At 43.0% G+C, this 25,682-nt stretch overlaps 1 protein-coding gene across 1 annotated transcript in view; it reads left to right on the top strand.

Moving 5' to 3' along the window:
• Window positions 1–3,794: 3,794 nt before the first annotated feature.
• CDH2 (cadherin 2) overlaps window positions 3,795–25,682 on the top strand; it is a 208,433-nt gene continuing 186,545 nt past the window's right edge. Inside the window, exon 1 of the mRNA XM_023647607.2 lies at window positions 3,795–4,716. Coding sequence (XP_023503375.1) covers window positions 4,657–4,716 — 60 coding nt within the window. The 5' untranslated portion in view covers window positions 3,795–4,656. The remainder of the gene's footprint in view (window positions 4,717–25,682) is intronic.

The raw sequence follows: 25,682 nt of genomic DNA, 5'->3' as shown, positions 1-25,682 counted from the left end.
TGCATCAAAGATGTGGAGCTCGAAATGCCAGAATCACACTAAATACTGCGAGAGGATCACACTGAGAAAGCCCCATGAGAACTGAGACCAGCGGAAAGAAAAGCTGAGTTATATCTCCAATCTCACACATACTTTGAAGAACAAAATACCTGAGAGCAATAGTGGACAAATCCTCAGCATCATTAAATTTCTTTTTCTTTTTTTCCAAACTTCCCTTTCATTCCATATAATTGAATTTTCTAAAGTTAAAAGGGACTCCCTAGGGGGCCAGCTCCATGGCAGAGTGGTTGAGTTCGCGCACTCTGCTGCAGCAGCCCAGGGTTTGGATCCTGGGCACGGACATGGCACTGCTCACTAGGCCACGTTGAGGCTGTGTCCCACCTCCCACAACTAGAAGGACCTGCAACTAAAATATACAACTGTGTACGGGGGCGGGGGGGGGGGGGTGGTGGGGAGATAAAGCAGAAAAAAAAAAAAAAAACCAAAAACATTGGCAACAGTTGTTAGCCCAGGTGCCAATTAAAAAAAAAAAAAAAAGCAAAAACGGGACTCCCTAGAATAATGTAAAGATCCTAGGTAAGACTGGGAGTAAGAGAGCCTATGTCCTATCAGCGTTCTCTATGTCTTACCTGGTAGCCCTGTGTACCTCTTCAAGCCTCGGTGTTCCTGTAAAATGAGAGGTTTGCATAGGTCATGTTTAAGTTTCATTTGGAACATTCCATAACTCTGCAAAAGGGATATCATCCAGGGAAGGTCAGCTTTAATACACTAAAGCTAATTGGGGAGAAATTTGCAAGGTGAGGGACACTTCCTAAGGGAGAAGGGACAATCCTAGCTTGCCCTGGAGGTTGGGAGGGAAGGAGGAAGAGCGGAAGAGGTTCAACATCTGGGACGGACGCTTAGCTGGGTGTCAGAGGTAAGCACAAGTGCAGGTCCTGCCTTAGAGCTTGGTGTGGGCAGGGGTGGGACGGGCAGCGTGTCTGCAGATAGAGGACTACTGTTCCACGTTTGCTTCCACAGTGAGGATCCTTTTAGACAAACACTCACATGATGTATTTGTCTGTTTAGCATCTCTTGTTTGAAAAAACACAACGAAACAAAAAATTACTTTGAAATGAATGTTTAAAAAATGAATCATCATGGCATCTACACACATATGAAAACTGGCTACGTGTGCAGGAGACATCATTTATTCAGTCTGTCCACAATGCTTGTGCACATACTCATTTGCAGACCTCTCTGAGCAAATCGGCAGCAGCCCACAGGTGAGAAATCAAGGGATTAGACTGATTTTTGGTGTATGAGCCCGGCCTTAGTTTTTATTATTATTTTTCTTGTGTTTCCTCTCTTGCCCCACTACCTGGTTGTTTCTCTGGGCCACTGTCATGCCCTCCGCTGCCCTGGAGCTCTGCAGGCTGATGGAAAGCTAACCTTCCGACTGGCAATGCTTTGAGCAGAGGCTGAAAATCTGAGAGTTCGGTTACCACTTGCCCAGAGAAAGAAATGTCCCCATTGGATTATTTTAAGTATGGCACAATGGAGGTAAAGCCGGGTTGGGCGCCAAAGTCAACACTAGATCTACATTTATTAACATCAAATGGATGCACAAATTCTCCAGTAACATGATTTTAGACTAGGCTACTCCTTGTGATAAAAGGTTGATTAGCAAGATTTGGCTGACCACAAGCTCAGGTTAAACTCAGGCAAGATTCCAAAGTAATTCACATCTATTGAAGAGTAAGAAGCATGCAAGTTGAACTAAAAAAAAAAAATCTGCAAGTGCTTACTTGTATGATCAAAAACTACTGGAATCAGAGAATTAGTTGACTGACAGGCATCCAAAGCAGATTTTGAAGTCATAATAAGAGTTGAATGTTTAAGGGACCGGATGTTTAAAGCTTCAGGCGAATAATACTAACAAGCAATGGAGTTATTCATGCTAAAATCTGCTCTACCTTTAAATTAATCAGAATGGCAATAAACATCAATGGCTACTGCTGGGAGTGGTGAGGATGGGACTAAGGCCTCATGTCCAGCATCACAGCTTAATTCTGAGGCGTGGAGACAGGATCCATAAATTCTACTTTGGAAATCAACAAACAATATCTCCATATTGCTACGGAATGTTGACTCCTTGAAAAGTAGAATTTATAGATACTCTACTGCAAGGAGAACTTTGAGGCCGATTAGCAATAATGCCACAATAATATCTAGCAAAGGAGAGAAGGAGAAAGATCAAGTTGAGCCTTTGTCTTTAAATTTAATTAATATGACCTTCCTTATTCTTTTGAGAAGAAAATCCAGAAAAATTTTGTTTCATTAAAAAAAGGCCTATGATATTGTTTTAATTAAAATTGAGTAAGTTTCCCTATGAATATTAAATTTTTAAAAGCCTCACCAGCAACAGTACTTTATTAAAAGCTGCATCTCACATGTCAAAGAAATTAGTACTTGATTTTAAGAAATTCATCATCAGGTTCTTAAATGATTAGTATCCTGAAACTCAAATTCAAATGTTAACACTTCAGTTACCAAAGCAGAAAGAGTAAAGTTCATTAACTGCGACAAAGTTCCACGACTTGCAAAGTGTTGAAACGCTTACATAAAACCGTGTAGGTTTTACAGGTAGATAAAAACCGTGTAGATTTTTATCTACCTGTAAAACCTAAAAAAAAAAAAAAAAAGGAAAATAAAAAGGCTCTGGAAAAAATTTACTACCTTGCCAAAATCAATTGCTCCTCATCCCTTGTTCCATTCCACAAATGCTTGTGACCCAAACTTGTAAAGTCTCTCACTTTTTGTGTTCCACTCCAAGTTCGTGCCTTAAAAGGAGGGAGCAAAAATCCTTTACTTGGTGTAAAGTCTATATCGGTCATTTTATCCTGTAGAGAACCCTATTTTCACAGAGAGTTCGGGCTTTTAGGTTCTCTTTCTTTTTTGGGGGGGGTGGTGGTGTTATTTTTGGGGGTGGTGAACCAAGAAAGTCAAAGTCCCTGAAACTGTTTACCAAAAAATGTGAACAGTACCACTAACGGGCAGAAATACATAACGAGAGACTTCAAATAAAACAACACGCACTCTCAAACTCCCAGAGGAGACAAAAGAAAAAACAAAAACACAAAAACGTGGGCTCTTCCCGAACAGCCGCAAAGGTGGGAGAGCTGCGAGCGCCCGGGAGAAGCAGTGGCCTCCGCCCGCCCGGCCCGCAGGTGGCTCAGGGCAAGCGTCTCAGACAACAATGGCCAGGGTGGGCTCTGCCTGCGTCGCTAGTTTGCTGTGTCTGCCCCTGCCCGGAAAAATAATCTATCTCGAAAGAATGATACACAGAAATAGAAGCGTGCCTTAGGCTACCAACGAGGCATTCCCCCCAATGCGTGATCTCTAGCCGATTCCCCATCGCCGCGCAAGATGAACCTGCCACCAATCATCAAGTTCCTGCGCAAGTTATTTTATTTCGCGCAGCCCTTCCACCTGCCGGGGCGGTGCTCCGCGCACCCCGGGCTTCCCTCCGGCGACCCCCCGCGGGCTGCAGCAAAAACGGGGCGCTTGGCGGGGCGGGGGCGGGCGGCTGCCTGGGATCCGGCGGGCTAGCGCCGCAGCTTGGTGGCCTCCGATTGGCCACGACGCGGGCGGGGAGCCTCGGCGGAGGGAGGCGGGGGCGAGGGCGGCGGCGGCGGGAGGGGATAGGAGAGGGAAGCGGGCCGCGCAACCGGGCAGCGCGTGCGGGGAGCGCGGCGGCGGCGGCGGCAGTGGGCTCTGGTGGCGCTCGCGGAGGCCGAGCGGCCGCGGGCGGCGGGGTCGGGGGTGGGGCGGCTCGGGGCGAGGACCGGAGAGCGGGTGCCAGCGCGCAGGCAGCAGGGGCGGCCGCGGTGGCAGCTGCGCGGGACGGAGCTGCGGCGGTAGCAGCCGCGCCGGCCCCTGGCTTCACCCCCGCGCGGCCAAGGCCGGAGAACAGTCTTCAACTCTGCGGGGATCGGAAAGGGGAGCGGAGAAGCGGCTCTCGGCCCCCGCGCGGCGGAGGCGCCGGGCGGCGGGACGGCTGCCCTTTGTGGGCCAGCGCGCACGGCCCGGAGCGCCCTCCCCGCGGCGCTCTCCCGGCGTCTTCGTCGTGCCGAGCGGCCCTGGAGACAGGACCCGGAGGAAGCAAAACCAGGAGCCCAAACCTCGCGTTGCGGAGCTCCTAGGGAGCACCATCAGCTCCACTTCCACCTCCACATCCTACACTGGCCAAGGGCCCCGCCGCCTGCATCCCTCCCGGCTTCTGCTGCGCTTTGGGCCGGAGCGGAGCTGCCTGCGCTGCCACAGCGGCCGCCTACTCACACACACACACACTCGCTACACACACACAGAAGCTCGCTCGCTCGCTCTCACAGACCCTCACACGCACGCCCGCCTTCTCCCCCGCCCCCTCCCCAGCTCCTTGATCTCTCGGTCTGTTTTATTACTCCTGGTGCGAGTCGCGGACTCCGCGGCCCGCTATTTGTCATCAGCTCTCTCTCCATTGGCGGGGAGAGGAGAGCAGCGGAGAAGGGGGTGGGGTGGGGAGGGGAAGGGAGGGGGTGGAAACTGCCTGGAGCCGTTTCTCCGCGCCGCTGTTGGTGCTGCCGCTGCTGCCGCCGCCGCCTCCGGCTCCTCGCTTGGCCCCTCTCCGCCTCCATGTGCCGGATAGTGGGAGCGCCGCGGACCCTGCTGCCGCTGCTGGCGGCCCTGCTCCAGGTACGCGGAGGTCCCCGCGGGCCGGGCCGCGGACGGGGTGGGGCGGGCGGCGCCGGGTCCCTTTGTTCCCCGCGCCGCTGCGGGGCCGGGCTGCGCACCCGGGAAGGGAGGTGCCGCACCGCGCGGCCCGGGGAGCTGCGCAGGCACGAGGCTCGGGCCGGGCGCAGGGGCAGGGCTGCCGGGGCCAGCTGGTCCCCCGCGCCTCTCCTTGCGGGTCCCGAAGGGGCCCATTGCCGTCCCCCTTTGCCCTTCCTGCGGGGTCGGGCGAGCTCGCGTGGGGTGTTTCCAAGCAGCAAAAGGGTGAGGCAGGATAGCACCCCGGTTTTGCAGCTTTCTACGCTTCTCGCCCCTTGCATTGCACTTTGCTCCAATTTTTTTTGTTTATTTCTGTAGGGATGGGTCTTCGAGTTTGCAGTAGAAATTCTCACTCTGGTGTCTTAGTTACGGGACTTGCCTCCACCCCACCCCACCCTGACACCCGCGCGCCTCCCGCTGCTCGAGGGCTCCACTGTCCTATTGTCTTTATCCCAGCACAGAGTTGCCTCCTGTTCTTGTTCTCTTGCCTCGCAATTTTCTGTGTCGGTTCCACCTGAGAGGAAAACCTCGCCCCCTTGCCCCGAAGAGTCTATGCGGCCGGCACCTCCACATCCAGCCCCTGGCCCCGCACGCCTCTTATCCCGCCGGGCGGGGAGAAGTTCCGCTACTCGGCGATTATTCCTCTCCTTCTGTCCGGCTGCCTACGTCCTGCGTGCGCCCTGGGGGCGCCTTCGCCAGGATCCCCCGCACTTTTCATGCCTTCGAGAGAGAGCCAGACGGCCCTTTTCATGGGATCTGTACTAGAGGCTCCTCCGCGGCTGGAAGCACCTGCTCCAGGCAGGTCGCAGGCTCCCTCCCCACTCCACGCCGCTGGTCCCCAGCCCAGCTGATGGCCCAACTTTCCCAAGGCATCCGGTCAGAGGATGCCCCGAGGCCCCTCCTGGCCAGCCAGCAGGATCCCAGGGAGCGACGCCGCGCGCCACAGCCGCGACCCTCTCGCTGGGCGGCTGCCGGGTGGGGGTCCTGAGTCTGCCCTCGCAGGCAGTGGGGTCCCAAAGCGTCTGGCTGCAGAAGAGGGGCGTGTCCGCCCTACTGCGGGACAGGGTCTCCCGGGAAATCCGCCCGAGGGGCTCCCTGCGCACCGCTGGCGGCTGGGGGTGGCCAGCCGGTGGCAGCTCCGAAAAGTGCGGGCGCGGCTCGGAAGTGCCGCTGCGCCGGGGGCGGCTGGGGCAGGGACAGATGGTGCGGATCGCCTCCCTCCGTGGCCTTCCACGGGTCAAAGCCTGGCGCGCTCCGGCTGGGGGGGCCTGCGGGCGCCGGGGGCGGGACGGGGCTGGCGCCCGCGGTCTCTCCGGCTCTCCCCCGCCGCCCCCTAGAGGGGTGTGGGCCGCGGCCGCGCCGAGCCCTGTCCATGGTGCGCGGTGGAGCGGCCCCGGCCGGCCCCGCGCTTCCTCCCCCGGGGTCGTGCTCTCCCACTTTCCGGCTCTCTCTCTCTCGCTGGCTCTTTGGCTGCCGGGGTCCTGCCGTTCCTTTCTCCTTTCTTGGGTTTCTCCTTTTGTTCTTTCGTCTCCTGCTGGCCTTTCTCTTTCCCCTTCCCCCACTCGCCAGTCCTCCCCCTCGGCTCTCTCCTGACTCGGGGGTTTCAAAACTATTAGACTAGACATTTTGGGCCTCCGCAGTTTTGGGGAGTGGATGGAATTTCTTCTAACTTGGGGGAGGAGACCTGCCAGTCACTTGCTAACAAAAGTACCTCCTGTTATAAAACCGCCCTTTATTCTTGAAGCGCACACTCCTCATTCTTTCACCTCCTGTCACTTCTTTTATTGTTTCTTCTTTTAAAATGGGGTTTATTCAAGAGGTTAGGCTGAAGGGGAAGAAGGAAAAAAAAAGAGCTACTTCAAGCGTTTGAAGTTAAGGGGAAGGCAAGAGAACCTCAGGAATCCTGTGGACATCAGATGTTTTCTTTTCTTTTTGCTTTTTAAAACAAAGGAGATGCCATAGATCAAAAAAATCTTATCTTTTAAAACTTTATTTTTTGGATATCAATGAGTGGTCTTACTTATTTACAAACAGCTAATAATACATCCTCAGAGGGTGAGTCCAGCAGTGGGTGGTGTGTTCACTAACTTGATCTGAAAGTAAGTTTTAACTGAATACTGTGCAGTGAAGTTAGGACACGAGGAGACATTTTTTGATCATTAATAAGTGTGGTACTGCTGGAGCGATCTCATTTCCTCTTTTAGTCGTCTGCCTTGAAGTCAGGTGTGAATTTTGTAGGTCATTTTCTTTTTTTCCTTAAGCCTTTTAAGAAATATCATTTATAAACGTCAGATCCTCTGCTTGTCTTTCCCACTGTGTGTTCTTTCTCAGTTTCTTCTAGACCGATGTTATGTTGACTTTTATAAACCTTCGGGAAAGGGGGAATTATAACTTTGTCGTCAACTTGACAGTCCTCTCATTCATGGGTGCAAGTCCAGCAATAACATTGAACGATTTGCAAGGTCATTAGGAGTGGAAGCAGAGCAGTTCATGCAATGTGAGTTTTAGGGTTCCGTGCACCATGTTGATGGTACAACTGAGATTGGAAATGACTGGGCTAATGGTCTGCTTTACACACCAGAACAACAAAGATCTATCTGCAAGGTGAAAATGGCCCCTCTGCAGTCATCTGCTATTAAAAGTCTAGTTCCTTTCAGGCCGGACTAAAGAGCCAAGAGTTCCAGAAAAGAGAATGAGGAGGTTATTAGTGTAGATACAGAGCAACCTTATTTTTTCAGACCAGTTAAAGAAGAATAATTGAATATTCAGAAAGACTTTATGCCTTTAATTAACTGAAGTGGTCCTTGTTTTACTTTGAACTTTCTTTTCACTTTGAGAGATTCTTTACTACTTTGGTTATTCTGTTATCTAGATTTACATAATTTGTCAGTTTTTCGTATTATGGTATTCAGCTTTAGGATTTTCTCTATTCTTCATTTTAACTGGAGATATTAGCATTGTCCTTTATATTAAAGCAAAAAGCGGAATTTGAGCGTAAACTTCCCTGATCAAAGGATATCACAAAGTTATGACAAGGTTTCTTTTTAAATTATACAAGTGATTTCAAATCCTTGCATAGATTTATTATCAGGAAAAAAAAAATCAATGTTACTTTTACTACCTACCCAGTAATTAATAGATTAGAAACCTGTTTTGTTTTTCTAGTTAACATTTTAATTGCATATCCCTATTGTTCTAATTTAAATACACTTGTATGGGTTATGAAGCATCAAGGACATCCCCTTAATGCTGAGAGATATTCTAGATTCTTAGTCTTTTCACATATGCCCTGCTTTCAACCCTGGATGAAGACATATCAAAAAAATGGCATAAACCATGTGTGATTTTCACATATTAGGTATAGACTTTGAAGAGATTCATATTCAACACAGGAAACATACATAAAAAGAAGCTTTGTTTTAGGATGTGGAAAAATCTAGGATACGATAATCATTTTAAATAAACCATGTATGTATTCTCAGTGTCTATTTGATTTTCCTGTGTCTATAATGAGGTCTTGTGAAAGCAAGGAGAATTAACATAGTTGGTGTTCACAGTTTGTTTTATTTATTGGACATAGTTAGGCATATTTTTGTCCTTTTCTTGTCTTCTGGTATGTGGTCTTTACTAATAGATGGTGTATTGCAAACTTGTTAGATGTGATTTGAGAAATAATAATTTTGTGTATCCTAAAATATTTTTCTGGGTGTATTTTGAAAAAGATTATATACGTATATGATGTTTTAGGCTTCAATTGCAAGTTCATAATTTACTTAGAGTGTCTTTTTTGACTTTCATGCCTTCATCCAAAGTCTGCCTTAACCTTCTTCTCAAAGTTCGGACTGAAATTTTTAAGAGGAAATTCTTTGTAGATCGTATTTTTTACACGTAGAAACTAAAGCCTTGGAACAGATTATTTTGGTGACAGTGTATTGGACTAAACTGTTCTTAATTTCCTTTTTCATTAAAAATCTTCAATTCTTAAATCTGTCGTGCCTCATTAAGCTTTAGGGTTATTAATCGGGAAATGTCAAGACTTAAAGCAACAGTTAATCTTGCTTTAAAATGCCTTTAAAAAAAATCCTAAGTAACTCAGATCCTCATCCTGTTTTCAAAGGGATATTCTCAAGTTGGAAGAGTGATTTTTTAAAGAAAAATCAGAGCTGTTATTTAAGAAATTTAAGAAATGTAGTGTTTGTGTGTACACTCTACCATTTTGCACAAGTTAACATTATTCAAATTTGTTCCTTTGGCTCAAATACAAAAAGTAATCAAGTTTAAGCACGACGCAGACTTGTGGTGAATTTTATCAACCATTTAAAAAATGTGATAGATTTGGAATTTGAATTTTGTTATGTGAGTATTTTATATCTGCCTTTAGTACACCTTCTAGAACCTAAGTATTTTCAAGTTCGGTTAAGAACTGTAAGTTGAAACATAATTTGTACCAACAAATTATTAGGCCTCACATTCCTGTTTTTTCCTGCTAAAAACTTATTTTTGTTTTAATTTTAAGCAAATTATGTCAGTTAATTTGAGCAGATGCTGGTCTTTTTGTTTTTAACTAAATGTAGATAAGTTTCAATTAACCCTATTCGTGCTGGGGAAGAGGTATGTACAGATAAATGTTTTAGTGAGAGATGTGTCTTCTACATATATAAAGTTTAAAGTAGGTAGAAGAAGGTGAATTCAGGAGCTAAGTGGAACCTTTTGAAAGATTTGACCTTAAAGATTATGATTTGTATTACAATAGAGTTTTTAAAAGGAAAATTTAGCTTATACATAAATACTGCTCAGTTCTTATGGCTTGTTCCTCTCTTCAGTACTCAGTGCACTTCCTTGTCTGAGCTTCAGACTGTATTTGGCACCCATGCCCTTGGGTTGCACATATGTATGCAATATATATGTTGAAGACTGCTATCCACATGTGTGTCTCGTGCAACATTTATCACAGTTTGGCATGAAGTGTCAGTCCATAGTTAATTGATAACTTTGTGTGTGTCATCCAAAGTGGTTTGGGCACCAAGGGTATAATAACTTTGTTCTGTGCAAATGAGCTGCCCTTATGTAGTGTCAAGGGCAAGAGCTAGTGTCAAGGGCAGGAAGCCTCGGGTTCTAATCTGGTCCAGATGTAGTTTACTCGCTTAAACTCCCCTGACCTCATTTTCCTCAATAGTGAAATCTTGGGCCTGGTCGGAGAAGTTGATCTCTAAGGGACTTTCCAGTTCTGTGCCTCTTGGGGCTGCTTAAAAATATCCCAAATATGCCTCCTTTTCAGAGACTTTGGAATGACTAATTTTTAACCTGAAATGCAAAGATTTTCAGGTACTCAGAGTGGTAGAATGTGACTTTTGAGGGTTATTGACAATAGTTTGTCATATATTATAGGTTAGAAGTCATCTATATTTTTTATATGCTTGACTTTTAAACGTAATCTTTTTTCATTGGCTGTGCTGCTTTTACCACTAATAGTAAACTATTTGGGGGGCAAGGAGGGTTAGACTTAAAGGAAGAGAAGTGTAATACTACTAAGAATAAAATTATTCATTTTATTACTTTTGTTTCTTTGAGAGAAGATAGCCTCGGTGAGAATCATTGAATTGAGTGATATGGGTCGGCATTAGATATATAGCCCTTTGACCCAGCAAGTCCTCCTCTGGTTATTTTTCTACAGATATGTCTGTATTCATGATTCACATAGGGTGTATATAAATATACAGTTGTGTGTCGCTTAACGACAAGGACATGTTCTTAGAAATGCATCGTTAGGGGATTTTGTCATTGTGCAAACATCATAGAGTGTACTTGCACAAAACTAGATGGCATAACTTACTACATACATAAGCTATATGGTGCTAATCTTATGGGACCACCATTGTATATGTGGTGTATCATTGACCAAAACATCCGTATGTGTCACATGACTGTATAAGGGTATGCATTCAAGTATTGTTTATAATTACAAAATATTGTACAGTCAGATTTGAGAGTCCCCTCTGGTGGAATAAGACATTTTAGTTCTAGTTCTAATTCAAGAAATGATTGTTAAAGCACCCAATGTTTTTGGCATAGTCTAGAAAAAGCTACAAAGAAGGACAACAAAATTAATCGGTGGAATTTCAAGGCTTCTGAATGAGGAGAAATTGGATAAAAACCCCAGACAAAAGCTGTAACTGAAGAATAGCAAATCAAGCAGGGTAGAAATAAGATGAAGATGAGCTAAACTAACAGTAGAACATCCTAAAGTTGGGTTGAGAACATCCTCTGGCAGGCTGAGCTATATGTATGTCCAAAGGAAGACTGGCCACATTAATGAGGAGTTAAATATAGTCCTAGTCATGTACTGCTTAATGATGGCGGTATGTAGTGAGAAATGTGTCAAGTGATGTCATCTTTGTGCAAACATCATAGAATGTAGTTACACAAACCTAGATGGTATAGCCTACTACACACTTAGGCTATATGGTCCTAATCTTATGGGACCACCATTGTATATGCAGTCTGTCATAGACCAAGACGTCGTTATGGGGCACGTGACTGCAATAGATAAGTTGCAACGTTGTATCATGGAATGAGCACACTGTGCTGAGTTATCTGTGCCTGAGAGACCATACTAGTTGGTTAAACCATTATGATATTTCTTATATTCTCTTGACTGATTGAATATTTAATTTTTCATCTGTTCTGATAGTGAAAGTGTAGCCTAAAGTGGACCTTATTAGTATCTAGAACTTGAGATACAGAAGAATATTTAGTATAGGAATTTGGATGTTCTGGTCTACTGCCCCAATTAAGTAAAGTGTTTAACTTGAGTTTTTCCCAAGTATCATTGGGAGAATTAGTTGTGTGGTGTTTAAAAGGAGGTGTTAGGGGCTGGACCTGTGGCACAGTGGTTAAGTCCCCACGCTCCGCTTTGGTGGCCCAGGGTTTGTGGGTTCAGATACTAGGCTGCTGGGCACACACCTACACGCTGCTCATCAAGCCGTGCTGTGGCAGCATCCCACATGTAAAATAGAGGAAGACTGGCACAGATGTTAGCTCAGGGACAATCTTCCTCAAGCAAAAGGAGGAAGGTTGGCAACTGAAGTTAGCTCAGGGCCAATCTTCCTTACCAAAAAATTAATGAATGAATGAATGAATTAAAAGGAAGTGCTATTATAAATACAATATGGTATTCATGATAGAATAATTTATAGAGGTGCCTGATCCGTGGTCTGTTCTTAGGTTTTCTTTTACAAAATATACCTACGTATAATAAAAATAAATAAATACTGGAGTAATAGTGCACAGTAGTCCCCCCTTATCCATCGGGAATATGTTCCAAGACCCCCAGGGGATGCCTGAAACCACAGATAGCACTGAACCCCATATAAATTATGTTTTTTCCTATATGTACATACCTATGATAAAGTTTAATTTATGTTATGCACAGTAAGGGATTAACAACAATAAGAATAAAATAGAACAATTATGACAGTATACTGTAATAAAAGTTATCGTAGACCTTAGCAACTTCGGCATATGGTTTTTTTTCTTTCCTTATTAAGTTGAGAACTTTCACGTTTTCACCTAAAGGAAGTGCTTTGGGGCTTCTCTTTGGCATATCCAGATTGCCAGCATCACCACGCTTGTGCTTTGGGGCCATTATTGAGTAAAATAAGGGTTGTTTGAATACAAGCACTGTGCTACCTCAACATCTGATAACCGAGAGGGCTGCTAAGTGACTGATGGGTGGGTAAAGTATATGGCGTGCATACGCTGGTCAAAGGGAGGATTCGTGTCCTGGGCGGGATGGCATGAGGTTTCATCGCACTACTCAGAATGGCACACAGTTTAAAACTTACGACTTGTTTATTTCTGGAATGTTCCATTTAATATTTTCGAACCTCAGTTTAGTTGCCCAAGGGTAACTGAATCCCTTGAAAGGGAAACCACAGATAAGGGGGACACAGATAAGTATACAACATACTTCTATATGTTGTAATTTTAATACTGGTTTTTATGTTAATTTAAAAAATTGACTTGACTATACAGGCATACCTCATTTTATTGCACTTCCCAGATATTGCGTTTTTACAAGACTCTGCACCAGCAAAAGGATTATGGTTCACTGAAGGCTCAGATGATGGTTATCATTTTTTAGTATTTTTTTGAGGAAGATTAGCCCTGCGCTAACATCTGCTGCTGATCCTCCCCTTTTTTGCTGAGGAAGATTGGCCCTGAGCTAACATCCATGCCCATATTCCTCTACTTTTATATGTGGGATACCTGCCACAGCATGGCTTGATAAGCGGTGCATAGGTCTGTACCCGGAATCCAAACCCCAGGCTGCTGAAGTGGAGTGTGCGAACTTAACTGCTACGCCACAGGCCGGCCCCAGCAATAAAGTATTTTTTAATTAAGGTATGTATATTGTTTCTTTAGACATAATGCTAATGCACACTTAATAGACTACAGTGTAGTGTGAATATAACTTTTATACGCATCAGGAAACCAAAAATTCACCTGCCTCGCATCAGGAAACCAAAAATTCACCTGCCTTGTGTTATTGCGATAGTCACTTATTGTGGTGGTCTGGCACTGAAACTGCACTATCTCTGAGGTAGGCCTGTAGTGTACTTATGTACAACTATATATTGTAGTTTTAATATTGTTTTTTGTATTCATTTAAAAAAAATTTTGCTTGACCATCATAATTTAAAACATTTATACTCAGGTTCTCTCCTCCCCCGTTGTGACATTATTTAATGTTTTGGTGGATTAAGGAGCTAGTAAAAAAAAAAGAAGTTAATTAAAGGGGCATATTTTGGAATTTTTATTATTACAGAAATTACTGGAACTGGAAATGTGAAATGACTATTGTTTCCTGATTATTAAAATAAATTATGAGTTTATTCAACTTTCTTCTGTTGCATTAAATGTCAAATTTTTGTATTACTGCATTTGGTAAGGGTCCTAAGGATTGCCCTTTCACTTTTTTCCCACATATGCAGTTCTAAGACATTTTCCAATTTATTTTATTTTTAGTAATTGTCAATGGGTCATTCATCTAACTCGGAGGAGCCCATACACCAGAGAAAACCATTGGAACTTTAGATATTTGCTGCTACCTCTTCAATTCTGTTTTGCAAAGGAATAAGACTAATAGAAAAACTAATAGCTGGTAGTACTTAAGCTTAAAAATGAAAGATTTTTAATTTCAGGGATGGAAACTCACATGTTACCTAAGTTAATCATTTCTGTAACCCTGAGAGATAGGGGGTTTTATTCCCATTTTAGCGATGATGAAACTGGCACTCAGACATTTGGAGTATTAGGAGAACCCAGAGTAAATGGTGTCTGTCAGCCGAGTTGAACTTGACTGTGTAGCATGTGGCTGCCTCCCTCCGCCAGACTGTGGCCCTTTGCATATGCTACTCAGGGAATGAATACCAAATTGGAGAGAAATTTCAGTTCCTGTCTGCTGAGTTGATAAGATTTGTTTAAAGTAGTTAACTTTTGAGTTAATAGTCTCTATTTAATCTTGACCTTAAATATTTTGATATTTTGGCATCTGAAGCCAAAATGTAGTTCTTGGAAAGGATTTTCACTCATTTTTTTTTTTTAATATGTTCTCTTAGAGAAAGAAGAAAAAATCCTAGAGAAATGGTTCATAATGAGTTTTATACTGTTGTTTAAATTGTCTTGATCAACAAATGATAAGACTGATAAGTGCTCAAAAAATAATTCTTTGTGTGTGAGTCTTGGAAGTTAAAGTTCTTCCCAGGAGCCTAGAAACTCTCAGGCTATGCATATTTTTTTTTGAAACTGTGTTTTTTTTCCTTGTTCTTTTCTGTGAACATAAATTCAAGAGATTCCATCACTAAGTTTTGAAATGTTAATGTTTAATGGCACATTTTCCATGTTTGAATTACTTTTTCTCCCACAAATGAAATTATTTAGCATATTTTAAAATATATATGTTCACATCTCAAAAGGACCCACTTCAAGCAGGTTCCTGTGAATGTTTTGTGGCGTGACTGAGGACAGACACTGATTTGTTTGCTGCGCTGAAAGCCTGGAACTATTTTGTTTGTAACTTGACCTATTGTTGGTGGGTGGATACACTTGGCTTGACTATAATCTGTAACAAAATGTCTGTTAGTTGGTTGGGGAGCTATTAAGTGAACTCTGGGATAAATGACTAAAACCCCATTAATTTTATTAAGTTTAAAGGGGATATAATCCGCTCCCTCTGCGTGACATAAATCTTTAATAAACTGGAGACTATGACCACTTTAATTTTTTTTCTTTTGTTGTTTTAGTTGGTTAACACAGTGGTTCAAAGTCTGAAGTTCATTCTTTATGGCTTTCTGGTCCAGAAAATAAAGTGTGTTTTGTGCAGCTAAAATGTTAGCCTTTTGCAGCTCCTTTGGCACCTACCCCCAGTAAAGTCTGTCTGGTCCCAACATCTCCAAGACTGGGTTCTAATGTCCTGCTTCCCCATATTATATTTCAAGGTATTCAAAATTTAAATTTCACACACACATACACACTTCATGGAAGTAACAAATGCATACAGGAAAGTGCACATACAAGTGGTTAGCTTACTTGATGTTCATAATTTGAACATGCTATTCAGTCAGCACCCGGTCAAGACTCAGCATTACCAGTACCCCAGGAGTACCCTCTTCCAATTTTAACCATCTACCAATAGTAACTATTTACTTGACTCTAATAGCATAGATCACTTCTGCTTATTCTTGTTCTTTGTGAAGTTATACACAATATTCCCTTATGTGTCTGGCATCTTTCACTCAATTCATGGAGTCATCCATATACTTGTGTCATATATTTTTTTAACAGTCACAAAATTAAGAAAGACTCATGGACACTATAGAACTATCTGGAAAGTTAAGGAAGTGGGAAATTGCATTTAAAAAAATATTGATTTTTTCCCTGCAGTTCAAGGTCCCTTGCATGTTTATGGTGTCAAGGCATGAAACGCCTTTTGTGGGTTTTCCTACTCAAATATCTTCTGTTGTTCTGGTAGTTTGGCAACATTGCTTCAGCCGAAAGCCGAAGACATTTAGAATTCAGTAAGTTATAGCCTCTCTTTATCAGAAGGAGGGTGGAGGCAAAGAACTAAATATCTTTCTGACTTGAAGTCTTCAGGCAGAAGGCTTGGGTGTTAATAGATTCTAATCTGTTCAGTGATGCTTCTTAATTCCTTCTCTGAGCTTACTAGTGACCCACTTCTCAATGAGGCCCTACCCAGATTTATTTTTAATTTGAAAAAGGTTAAATGGAGAGGTTGTAATATGACAAACTGCTAGTTTTCCAGCTGGTCAGTGCGTCTTTGGGTATAGTTGACCCTCTTTTGTGTTTGTGTAGCTTTTTTAAAGGTCTGAGGTTGCCAGGAAGGATGCAGAGTGCCATCCTTGTCCCAAGGTCTTTCTTTCCAGAGGCCTTTGCTCTCCGTTTATAACGGTTGTTGAGCAGATCTAGATTCCAAATGGAGGGTTCCATGCATAATGATAAAGGCTGAGGAATCAAATTCCGGAGATAACGACCCACCAAGGAGTTGTTTGCTTCACTGCAGCTCAAATTTATTTATGTTCTTAGACGTGGGGACTTTATTTTACGATATTTAGAAAGAGTGGACTCTTTGTGTGGGCTTAGCTTATTGATAGATAATTTGTATTTCACTTGTGTTTCACCCCTACACGTAGTTTTTCTGCCATAAAAGTAATTGTTTACATATCGTGTTTGTGTTTTCGGCATTAAATTTTATTTACGATTCTGTCTTTTCTGTTTGACAGATAACTAAGAACATTTGGGGAGAATATCATAACCATTGATTTAATTTACAAACTGATTTATGTTAAGCACCTTGTAAATGAAGCTGAATTATCCATGATTTAGTATATGGTCCTTCCTTTATTTGAGGCTGTCTCCATGGAGCTGTGTTTAAAAGGGGATAGTAGTATATTTAAATGTAGATAATAATGGATTATCTACAGAGAGCTTATAATATTTTATGGCCTAAAATACAAGCATTTTGGAAAATAGTGGGGTCACTTTTTTTTGGTATTTTCACATATGATGGATACTGTCAGGATTCTGATTCTTTATTTTCCCAAGTTTTGGTTCTTCATACTTAAAATAAATAAATTAAAAAATATATATGTATCGTGTGTTTCTGGAATACTCTTTGGTAGGTGAGCCAAGAGACCGTCCACTTCCAAACACAGTGTTCTCAAACCTCGTGCTATATTCAATTTGACTTGTAGGTTTATATTTTCCACATTTAGATATTTTATTTATCTGAAGTATATTTTTGTACGTGGTGTGAAATAGGGGATCATGCTTTATTTTCTCCCTGAGATTTTATGTACATAGACACCACCATACAAGGATGGCCATCATTTGTCAAATGAAATTTCTGTTTTTCTGAACTAAAGTGCTTCCTTTATTAAGTATAACCTCTCTGTAGATTTTTGGCTCTCCTTCTTTCTCTCTCCACTCATACCGATTTAACTGCTTAGAGAGGCTGTGTGGCACAGTGGTTAAGGATGGGACTCTGGAGCTACATGACTTGTGTTTGTGCCCTGGTTCTGACACTTGGTTGTTGTGTGAACTTGGACAACATATTGATACTTCTGTCTCTCGGTGCCTGTTTGTAAAATGGAGATAATAAATATGATCTACTATGAAGAGTAAATGGGTTAATATATACAAATCACTTAGAGAAGTGCTTTCATATAGTAAGCAAGATATAAGATCTTTAATTGAAGATTTGGGCGGTATAGTCACTACCATTGACACAAACACAATCAAAGGATAATTGAATTATTTGAATAGGTTTGAGTACTTAATATGTGCAAGGCTTTGTTCGCTGGTACAGCCATATAACTCGTAACTCTGCATGGACGACCACCAGTATTCCTTAGACCACCCTTGGAAGCCACAACTGAAGGGCACGTATTTTAACATTTCTTCTTAAATTCTAACAGACGTTGACTAGGCTGATACAATTAGGGAAAGGGATTAATATATATGGAATGTTATTCTGCCAGCAGTTTGATTTGGGAATTACAGGTAATCAAACAGGAGGTTTTCTGGTGTCTTCTGGGTCTGTGTCTTTGCTTCTGTGACTTAATTCTCTAATGTTCTGGTATGGATGCAAGAGTATATGTGTGTATGTGTGTGTTTTGAGACTAGCCTGGAACCAGAGTAAGTTACTCAGTCTGTAAATGCTTTTAACATGGTGATGAGGACCCAGTAGAGAGGAGAAGGTTGAGGGTGATGTTATCATGTTGGTTGATGCCAGCACAGAATCTGCAAAAGCAGAGCGAAAGTAGAGTCATTGTTCTTGTAGATGCTGATGATTTATTGACGATTAGATGCAGGAAATGTTTCTTTTAACTTAGTTTTATTCTATCCTAATAATAGCACATAATTTTTGAATAATTACTATGTGCCAGGCACTGTTCTAAGTACTTTACTTGTATTAACATCTAATTCCCTCCCCCCCAAATTATACTCCTTTTACATATGAGGACACCAAAGCCCAAGTAGCTTAAACTAAGGTGCCCAAAGTTATTTTGTGAAGTGATGGAGCTAGGATTCAAATGGCAGCAGCCTGATGTCACAGCTTGTGTTCCTAGGTTTGATATTTATTTGAATATGGGTAAAAAAATTAAGGCAGGATTAGCGTCCACTTCTGTCTTGTATATGTATGAAATTCGAGCTTCTAAAAAAACTTTTTCATCTGTAAAATATGGTACATGTAAAGGAGTGTATAAAGCATTTATGCACAGTTTAAACAATAATTCAAGGATACAAAATGTGTCAGTATAACTACCAGACAGGTTAAGAAATAGAATATTGCCAGTGCCTTGGAAATCTGCAGAGTACTCTTCCCATTCACCTCCTTCCTCCCAGAGATAAACACTGTCTTCATTTTCCCAGTCACTATTCATTGCTTTTCTTTATAGTTTTATCATTTATAAATGTATATATATAAAGAGAGAAAGAGAAAGAGAGATGTGTTTATATAAATGTATATGTATCATGCATATATGTATAGATGTACCATGCATATTTGTGTATGTCTATGTATTTTTTGTGATTTCCTTCTGCTTAGCATTGTGTCCATAAGAGTGATTCACTTGAGTTGTGTAGCTAGAGTTTGTTCATTTTCACTGCTCTAGGGCATTACATGCTATGAGTATGGTACCGTTTACTTACTCAGTTTATTGTTGATGGCCTTGTGCGTGTGAACATTCCTGTCCATGCCACCTGGGCACTAGTGCCAGGAAACTCTAAGGCTGCATTCACAAACTTTAGCTTGCACAAGAATCACCGGAAATCTTGTTAAACATAGATTCCTACCCCTAGCCCCTGAGCTTCTGATTCAGTAAATCTATGGTGGAGCCTGAGGATTTGCACGTCTAGCCAGCTCCCTGGTGCAGGAATGCTGGTCTGCTCTGGGATATGGACCAAGGAGTAGAATTACTGGACTGCAAACTATGTGCATGTTCACCTAGCTAATGCAAAGGTGTTTTCCAAACTGGTCCACCAGCACCATGTACACATTTTTGCTTTTTCATAATTTTAGTACACGTGTTATAGTCAAACTTTAAAAATTTTAGCAATCTGGTGGACTACATAAGGTATCTCTTTTTGGTTTCACTTTGTATTCTCCTGGTTACTAATAAGGTGGAGATTGTTTTTATATGTGTTTTGGTCTTTTCATCGTCCTTGTGGTGTCTGTATGAACCCAAGCTATTGGATGAAGTTCGTAACTTGTCTGTGCTTTACCTTGCTGTTTGTTGCCCATTCCCTTTGCCTAACATTTTCAGCCATAGCTTGGATGGTGTGTTTCCAAGGATTGTGAGCCTTCTTGAAAGCTGACTCATGTGATTAAATCTTTATTTGCTGAGTTCTTACTATGTATCAGGCCAAGCACTTTACCTACATTGTCTCACGTAAGCCTCACATCAGCCCCACGAGATAGATAGGCATTATCATCATTATCCATTTTACAAATGTCTGAGCAAAGCCTGGCTTAACCCATTCACCCAAAGACACAGCTCCAGGAGGTGACCGTCGGGGCTTGAACAGCCTTTTACTTTCCCGGTATCATCCAGTTCCTGGGAAGTCTGTAAGAATTGGTGCAGTGGGAGCAAGATAATCCCTATTCAAGATTTGGAAGGATTGTAGCCTGGAGGAAGATTTGGACTTGAGAGTGAAGACTTAAAGGATCTCAGTTTCAGGGACTAAACTTTGGCCTTATGAATGGGAAAATCTAACAAGTTGGGCTGAGTTAGGGTAGGCTAATGTGGAAGTAGGCAGTTTCTGTCACTGGTCACGTAGCCTCTTGGTGGTGATTTTAAGAGATGCAAGTAACTGATGGGTTGATGGAATTGCCCTGTTTTTTCTGACCTCAGGCTGGCTTGGCCCAGAACTGTAGTCACAGTAATGCAGAGGTACATGTGACCTTTTGTTCCTAGCACTTGGTTGTCTGCGCTCAGACCTTCAGTGTCCAGCCATCCGAGTGAGCTTGTGGCCCTGCTGGCGGTATAAGGTTGTTATTTGGCCTGGCTTGTTTTTGATCTTTTAGCCTTGACTTTTGAGTATTCAGTAAGACTGAGACTTTGTAAGTAGTTTAGGTGTCTTTGAAGAGACTTAATAACTAGTGCTTCTTATCCATCTAATTTCTGGACAGATAAGATGAAAGAGTCAGCAGATAGAGACACAAATTCAGCCTTTATTACTGACAAAGACAGGGGTGGGGAATGTGACTTAAATATGTTGGATCTCAGAATTAATTCTCCCCTCGCTTCCCATCTTTAACAATGCTGGGTGAGGGCCACTCTCCCACCCAGGGATCCTGCTGTTGTAAATTCACCTACAGCAAAACGATACTTAGACTGTGTAGACGGGCTGGCTCCCAGCTGAAAAGTGGTGATGAAGGGACTGGACTCTGTATGCCCAGTTGTTTCATCCCAACTTGCCAGAGAGGTCGACAGAGGTCAGGAGTGGTATTGCCGGTATAGCTCCCTCTAGATGGAAGTAGGGAATAAGAGTTCCACTAAACCTTCCTCAGATTTTGGATTAACAGTTCGGTTTATGTTCTTGGCCATCAGGTGTGTGCTCATCCAGAACCGTGGCGATCGCCCTCAGAGGGGAAGATGGGCCTCTGTCAGACAGTCTTGCTCCCAACCTTATTAAGTCTTTGAAGATCAATAGCTTTATTTTTTAAAGAATCCTCAAACCTAATGGGGCATGCAAGAGCCTACAAAGTGAGAAAGCAAACCAATCCCGATTCTGGAATAGTTATCCCGGGTGAAATTATGACCCCAGAGCATGTCCTTAAGTGTCCCAGAGACCAGAATAGAAAGCCCTTGCTATCTGAGGGAAGGACTCACAGTGGGTGGAGGAAACCTTAGCCTTTCCCGAATGCTAATCAGACTCAGCCTCTCCTCTATAATCCGTGACCTTTGGCCTAAACACAGAATTCAAAGGGGAAATGATATTGAATATTCTGGGTGAGAAAGGAAGGCACCTCAAGAAAGATGGAGATTGCCACCATGAAATACTTCTGAACCTTCCCCTTGGGGGCAGTATCTCAAATGCCAGCGTTCTGAAAGAAAAACCCAGAATGCGCCCATGGATCCCCTCCCCCCAGGTAAATACAAAGTGCTAAATTTCACCTCCCACTGGGAGCCTCTCCCTGATGAGTTTCGGTTTGCATGCAGCACGTTCGAAAGCTCCTACTTTGCCTTTCCCTGTGAGCCCCTTGAGACTGCCAGCCTGGTACTGTCAGCAGTGTGGGCACTGTCAGGTGGGTGGCTGTGGGACACACTGTCTTGGGAGCAGGTGTTTTCAGTCTCTTGCCGTTTGCAGTAGGGTTGCTTTGACCGAATAAGGCCGTCTGCAAGGGGAGATTTCTCCTTCATTTGTAAAGACCAGTCCAGACCACTTGGTGGAGGCTGACCCTTGAGCCTGTGGTCAAAAGAATCCAAGATGGGCCTTCCTTTGCCTCTGAATGCAGAGCAGGATTAGTGGCAGCCAATTCGGTGCTGTCCTCATAGACTTGTCATTAATAATTTAAAGTGAGAACCTCAATAGGGCTCTTGAATTCGCTGTTGTTTAAAAATAGCAAATATTGTTCTGCTCACTAGTCTTTAGGCAGTAGATTTTTGAAATAATCTCATTTTTCTGTGCCTCGGCTGTCTCTGCTAATTTAGACCTGGGGCCCATGGGCACCTCCAGGAGTTCTGAGCTGCCTCAGACCTTTGCTGAGGCCAAGCTGCAACAGCCCTCACCCCAAAGTGTTCACCATTGGCTAAGGCTGCCGCATGTCCTGACTCTTTTCTGAGATCCTTGGCTGGCAGCCTTTCCTGAGGGCCACTGTCTCTGCTCTAGGCCTCTGTAAACAGCCACTTGCCTGGAGAATAACCACCACAAGTTGTGGTCACACATCAAGATCAAAATACCCTGTGGTTTAGGAATTAAAGCCTCTTGATGTTAAAAGCTACCTGCCCAACTATAAAAACCAGCCACACTGCACAATCCAGGCTGCAAACCACCAAGTTAAGAAACAGGCAGGGCCCAAGTGAAGCCCCCCTTCTGCCCTGCCCGAAGCCCCGGGGCCTCCATGAGTATTTTCCTCCCCAGCATTGGATTGCTTCTTTATTATTTCTCAAGGTCCCCAGAAAGTACACCAAATGCTGAAGTCTCTGACCACACCCAGTAAATAGGACTTCTCCCTGAACCAAGTTCTGAACTGAGTGAAATATAAGCCAGAAGAGTCAACAGTTAGGAAAGGAAAATATCACCATGGTTCTGATAAGGGCTGGGCTGGAGGGCGTGACTTTTGTCTGTTGCTAATATGGAATCCCAGAATTCCACAGACATGCTCACTCACTTGCAGGCAGTGCTGGACCTATCCTCTCCCCACTCCCCCACCCCATGCTGCAGGGGATCTGCAAACTCCCAGCATGGAAAATGAGATCACCATGCTTGTTTTCTGAGGACCTGGGACTCCCAGCTGGGAGGAGTGGGGGACCGGGCTGGGCACCAGCTGCCCAGATTGTTCTTTCGAATTCAGCCTTCAGATCAGTTCAGTCCATCCCTCTTCTCTCTAGGGTAGCAGTTCACAAACTTCTTGGTCTCGGGGCTCTGTTAAAAATTATTGAGTGCCCCAGTGAGCTTTTAGAATGTGGGAAATATTGGTTGAGGTTTAGTATATTCGAAATTAAACTGAGAAAATTATATAATATTCATTTAATTCATTTAAAAATATTAAACCCATTACGTATGTAATGTAAATACCAATTTTTATGAAAAAATAACTTTATTTTCCAAAACAGAGAAACAAAATTAGTGGGAAGAGTCACATTGTACTTTTATAATTTTGCAGATCTCCTTAATGTCTGGCTTAATAAAAAATAGTTGGTTTCCAGTAGCTGCTTCTGCATTTACTCTGTTAAGGTTTCACACATCACCCAGCCCCTGGAAAACTCCACTTTACACTTGTGAGAGAATGAAAGTGAAAAGGCAAATGACGTTATTATATTATGAAAATAGTTTTGCCTTTCAGAGGATCTTGGGCTCCCCCAGGGGTCCTGCGACTACACTTTGAGAACCACCATTCAGGGTATCACTGACAGGTGGAGTGGAAAGAGGTAAGAGTATTAGGGTTAGCAGAGTTCCTTTCACATAGAAAGAAGCTTCAGGAGGGAAAGAAGCATTCCTCCCCTACAGGTTACACGGTAAAACTGTCCATGCCAGACTTAAATCACGCATGGTAGCCATGGGTGGAAAAGATGCTGGTCTTCAGCCCCTGAGTTGAAACTGGCACTGCTGATATAGCACTGTAACCCCTGTATTAGCATGAGGGCTCTGGATTTACTTCTTTACTCCTTAACCTATTAGAACACCAGTGGACAGGGTACTGCTTCCAGAGCGAGTTCAGGAATGGAATGGCTTTGAACTCTGGTGTTATCGACAATGGCCTCTGTTCACTGCAGCACATTTCTGGAAGCTGTGCTGTGAATGTTATTTTCTCACAAGAATCATGGTGTAATTGGGTTGGATTTATCTTATCAAGGACTCGGATAAATCATCACTATGTCCAGCTATTCAAATTCAATCAGAGTTATATCAGAGTTATGGGAACTGTAAACATTCTAACAGTTTTTAAGAAGTGAAACCATGCTCCAGGTTTTAGGAAACAGGCCTAATTGTACGTGAATACAAGGGCGTCTGGAGTATAGAAGATGCACAAAGAGTCTGTTACAGATTGCAATTATTCTTTCATCAGTATCACCTACTGAAAATTAATATAGTCGCCATGATATGTATTTACAGACAATTTTCCTTGTGTGCTTGCAGAAGATTTGGGGGTGGTGGTGAAGCTTTGATGTGGGTGACTTAGAAAACAAGGTGTTGGGGCCAGCCCGGTGGCACAGCAGTTAAGTTTGCATGTTCTGCTTTGGCGCCCTGGGGTTCGCCGGTTCGGATCTCGGGTGTGGACATGGCACCTCTTGGCAAGCCATGCTGTGGCAGGCGTCCCACATATAAAGTAGAGGAAGATGGGCATGAATGTTAACTCAGGGCTCGTCTTCCTCAGCAAAAGGAAGGAGGATTGGCAGCAGATGTTAGTTCAGGGCTAATCTTCCTTAAAAACAAAAAAGCAAAAAAAGCAAGATGTTTATGAAGGCTTGGCCTGATGTTTTTTCCTATAATTTTTTCCATAGTAAACAGAAAGTTTGAAATTATTTTATTAACATATATCATATCACAATTATATTTGAGAATCATAGTTTAGGAAAAAATTCCCAATAGCAGCAGATAGATTTGTAAGTTGGTCTTAATTCATATAGGACAATTTCCAGGCCTTTTCCAGTTACATAGCATGTATCAGTGCATGTGGATGCTTCCTAATGGTTGTTTTCATGACTAAGTAGTGGTTAAGGGTGGTCCCCAGAGCCATTCAGTGCTGGTTTGAATACCATCCCTAATTTGAGCAGCTAAATGACCTAGGGCAATTTCTTTTCAGTTTGCTTCCTTGCCTGGAAAATAGCACCAATAATAGTACCTACCTCATAGGGTTGTTGTGAGGATTGTTGAGATGTAATGCACAGAAAGCATTGTGGCACAGTTTCTAGCACATCGTAAGCACTCAATAAATATTAGCAATCACCGATCTTCAGGGTATTTAGTTAAGTGAGTTCCGAAGTTGATTATAAACACAGTCTGATGCTAAATACTATACTATTGATGACATTTTGAATGCTGTATATAAGCATGTTGCAGTCTAGTGAATATAATAAGTTGGCAGGGCAAAAATCATCTAAGCAAGGATTGGCCATCTCTATTGGAGTTGCCTTAGGCACTTCTGGAACTTCTAATGGCAGTTTAATTGCCTAACTGCCTGAGCCACTATCTCATGATAGTGTTGTACTTTTACAAGCCAAGTCAGTGTGTAGGTGTGTTGTTGCTGTCCATTGCATTAAACATCCAGGACGCTTACTCGTAAACTCCTGCCTATCTTTTGGGACTTCACTCCACAAAGCCTTGATGCCTAGGAAGGCTTCTCTCCTGTGGGCTGAGGGGATGGGGGATGGCACAGATCTCTGTGGACGTCACTTGATGTATGTTCCTATATGGTCCTAAGCTTTCATAGCTTCAACTCCTGAGAAGTTGGCACAGTAAAGCACATTTTGTATGTGGAACTCACATTTTTGTCCATCAAGCTGTTTTGTTGTGGTGCTGTCTTCTAGCTCAGAGTGCAATTTCAGCAGAGTAGTCAGGTTCCTGGGCCAGCACTGATGCTATTATTTGACTATTCTCTTCATTGCTTGATTAAAAGAAATGAAAATCAGAATAATAAAAGT

This window comes from Equus caballus, chromosome 8 (assembly GCF_041296265.1).
Source record: "Equus caballus isolate H_3958 breed thoroughbred chromosome 8, TB-T2T, whole genome shotgun sequence".
Classification (NCBI taxonomy): Eukaryota; Metazoa; Chordata; class Mammalia; order Perissodactyla; family Equidae; genus Equus; species Equus caballus.
The sequence above is the reverse complement of the archived record's forward strand: the minus strand, read 5'-3'. Positions and strand labels throughout refer to the sequence as shown.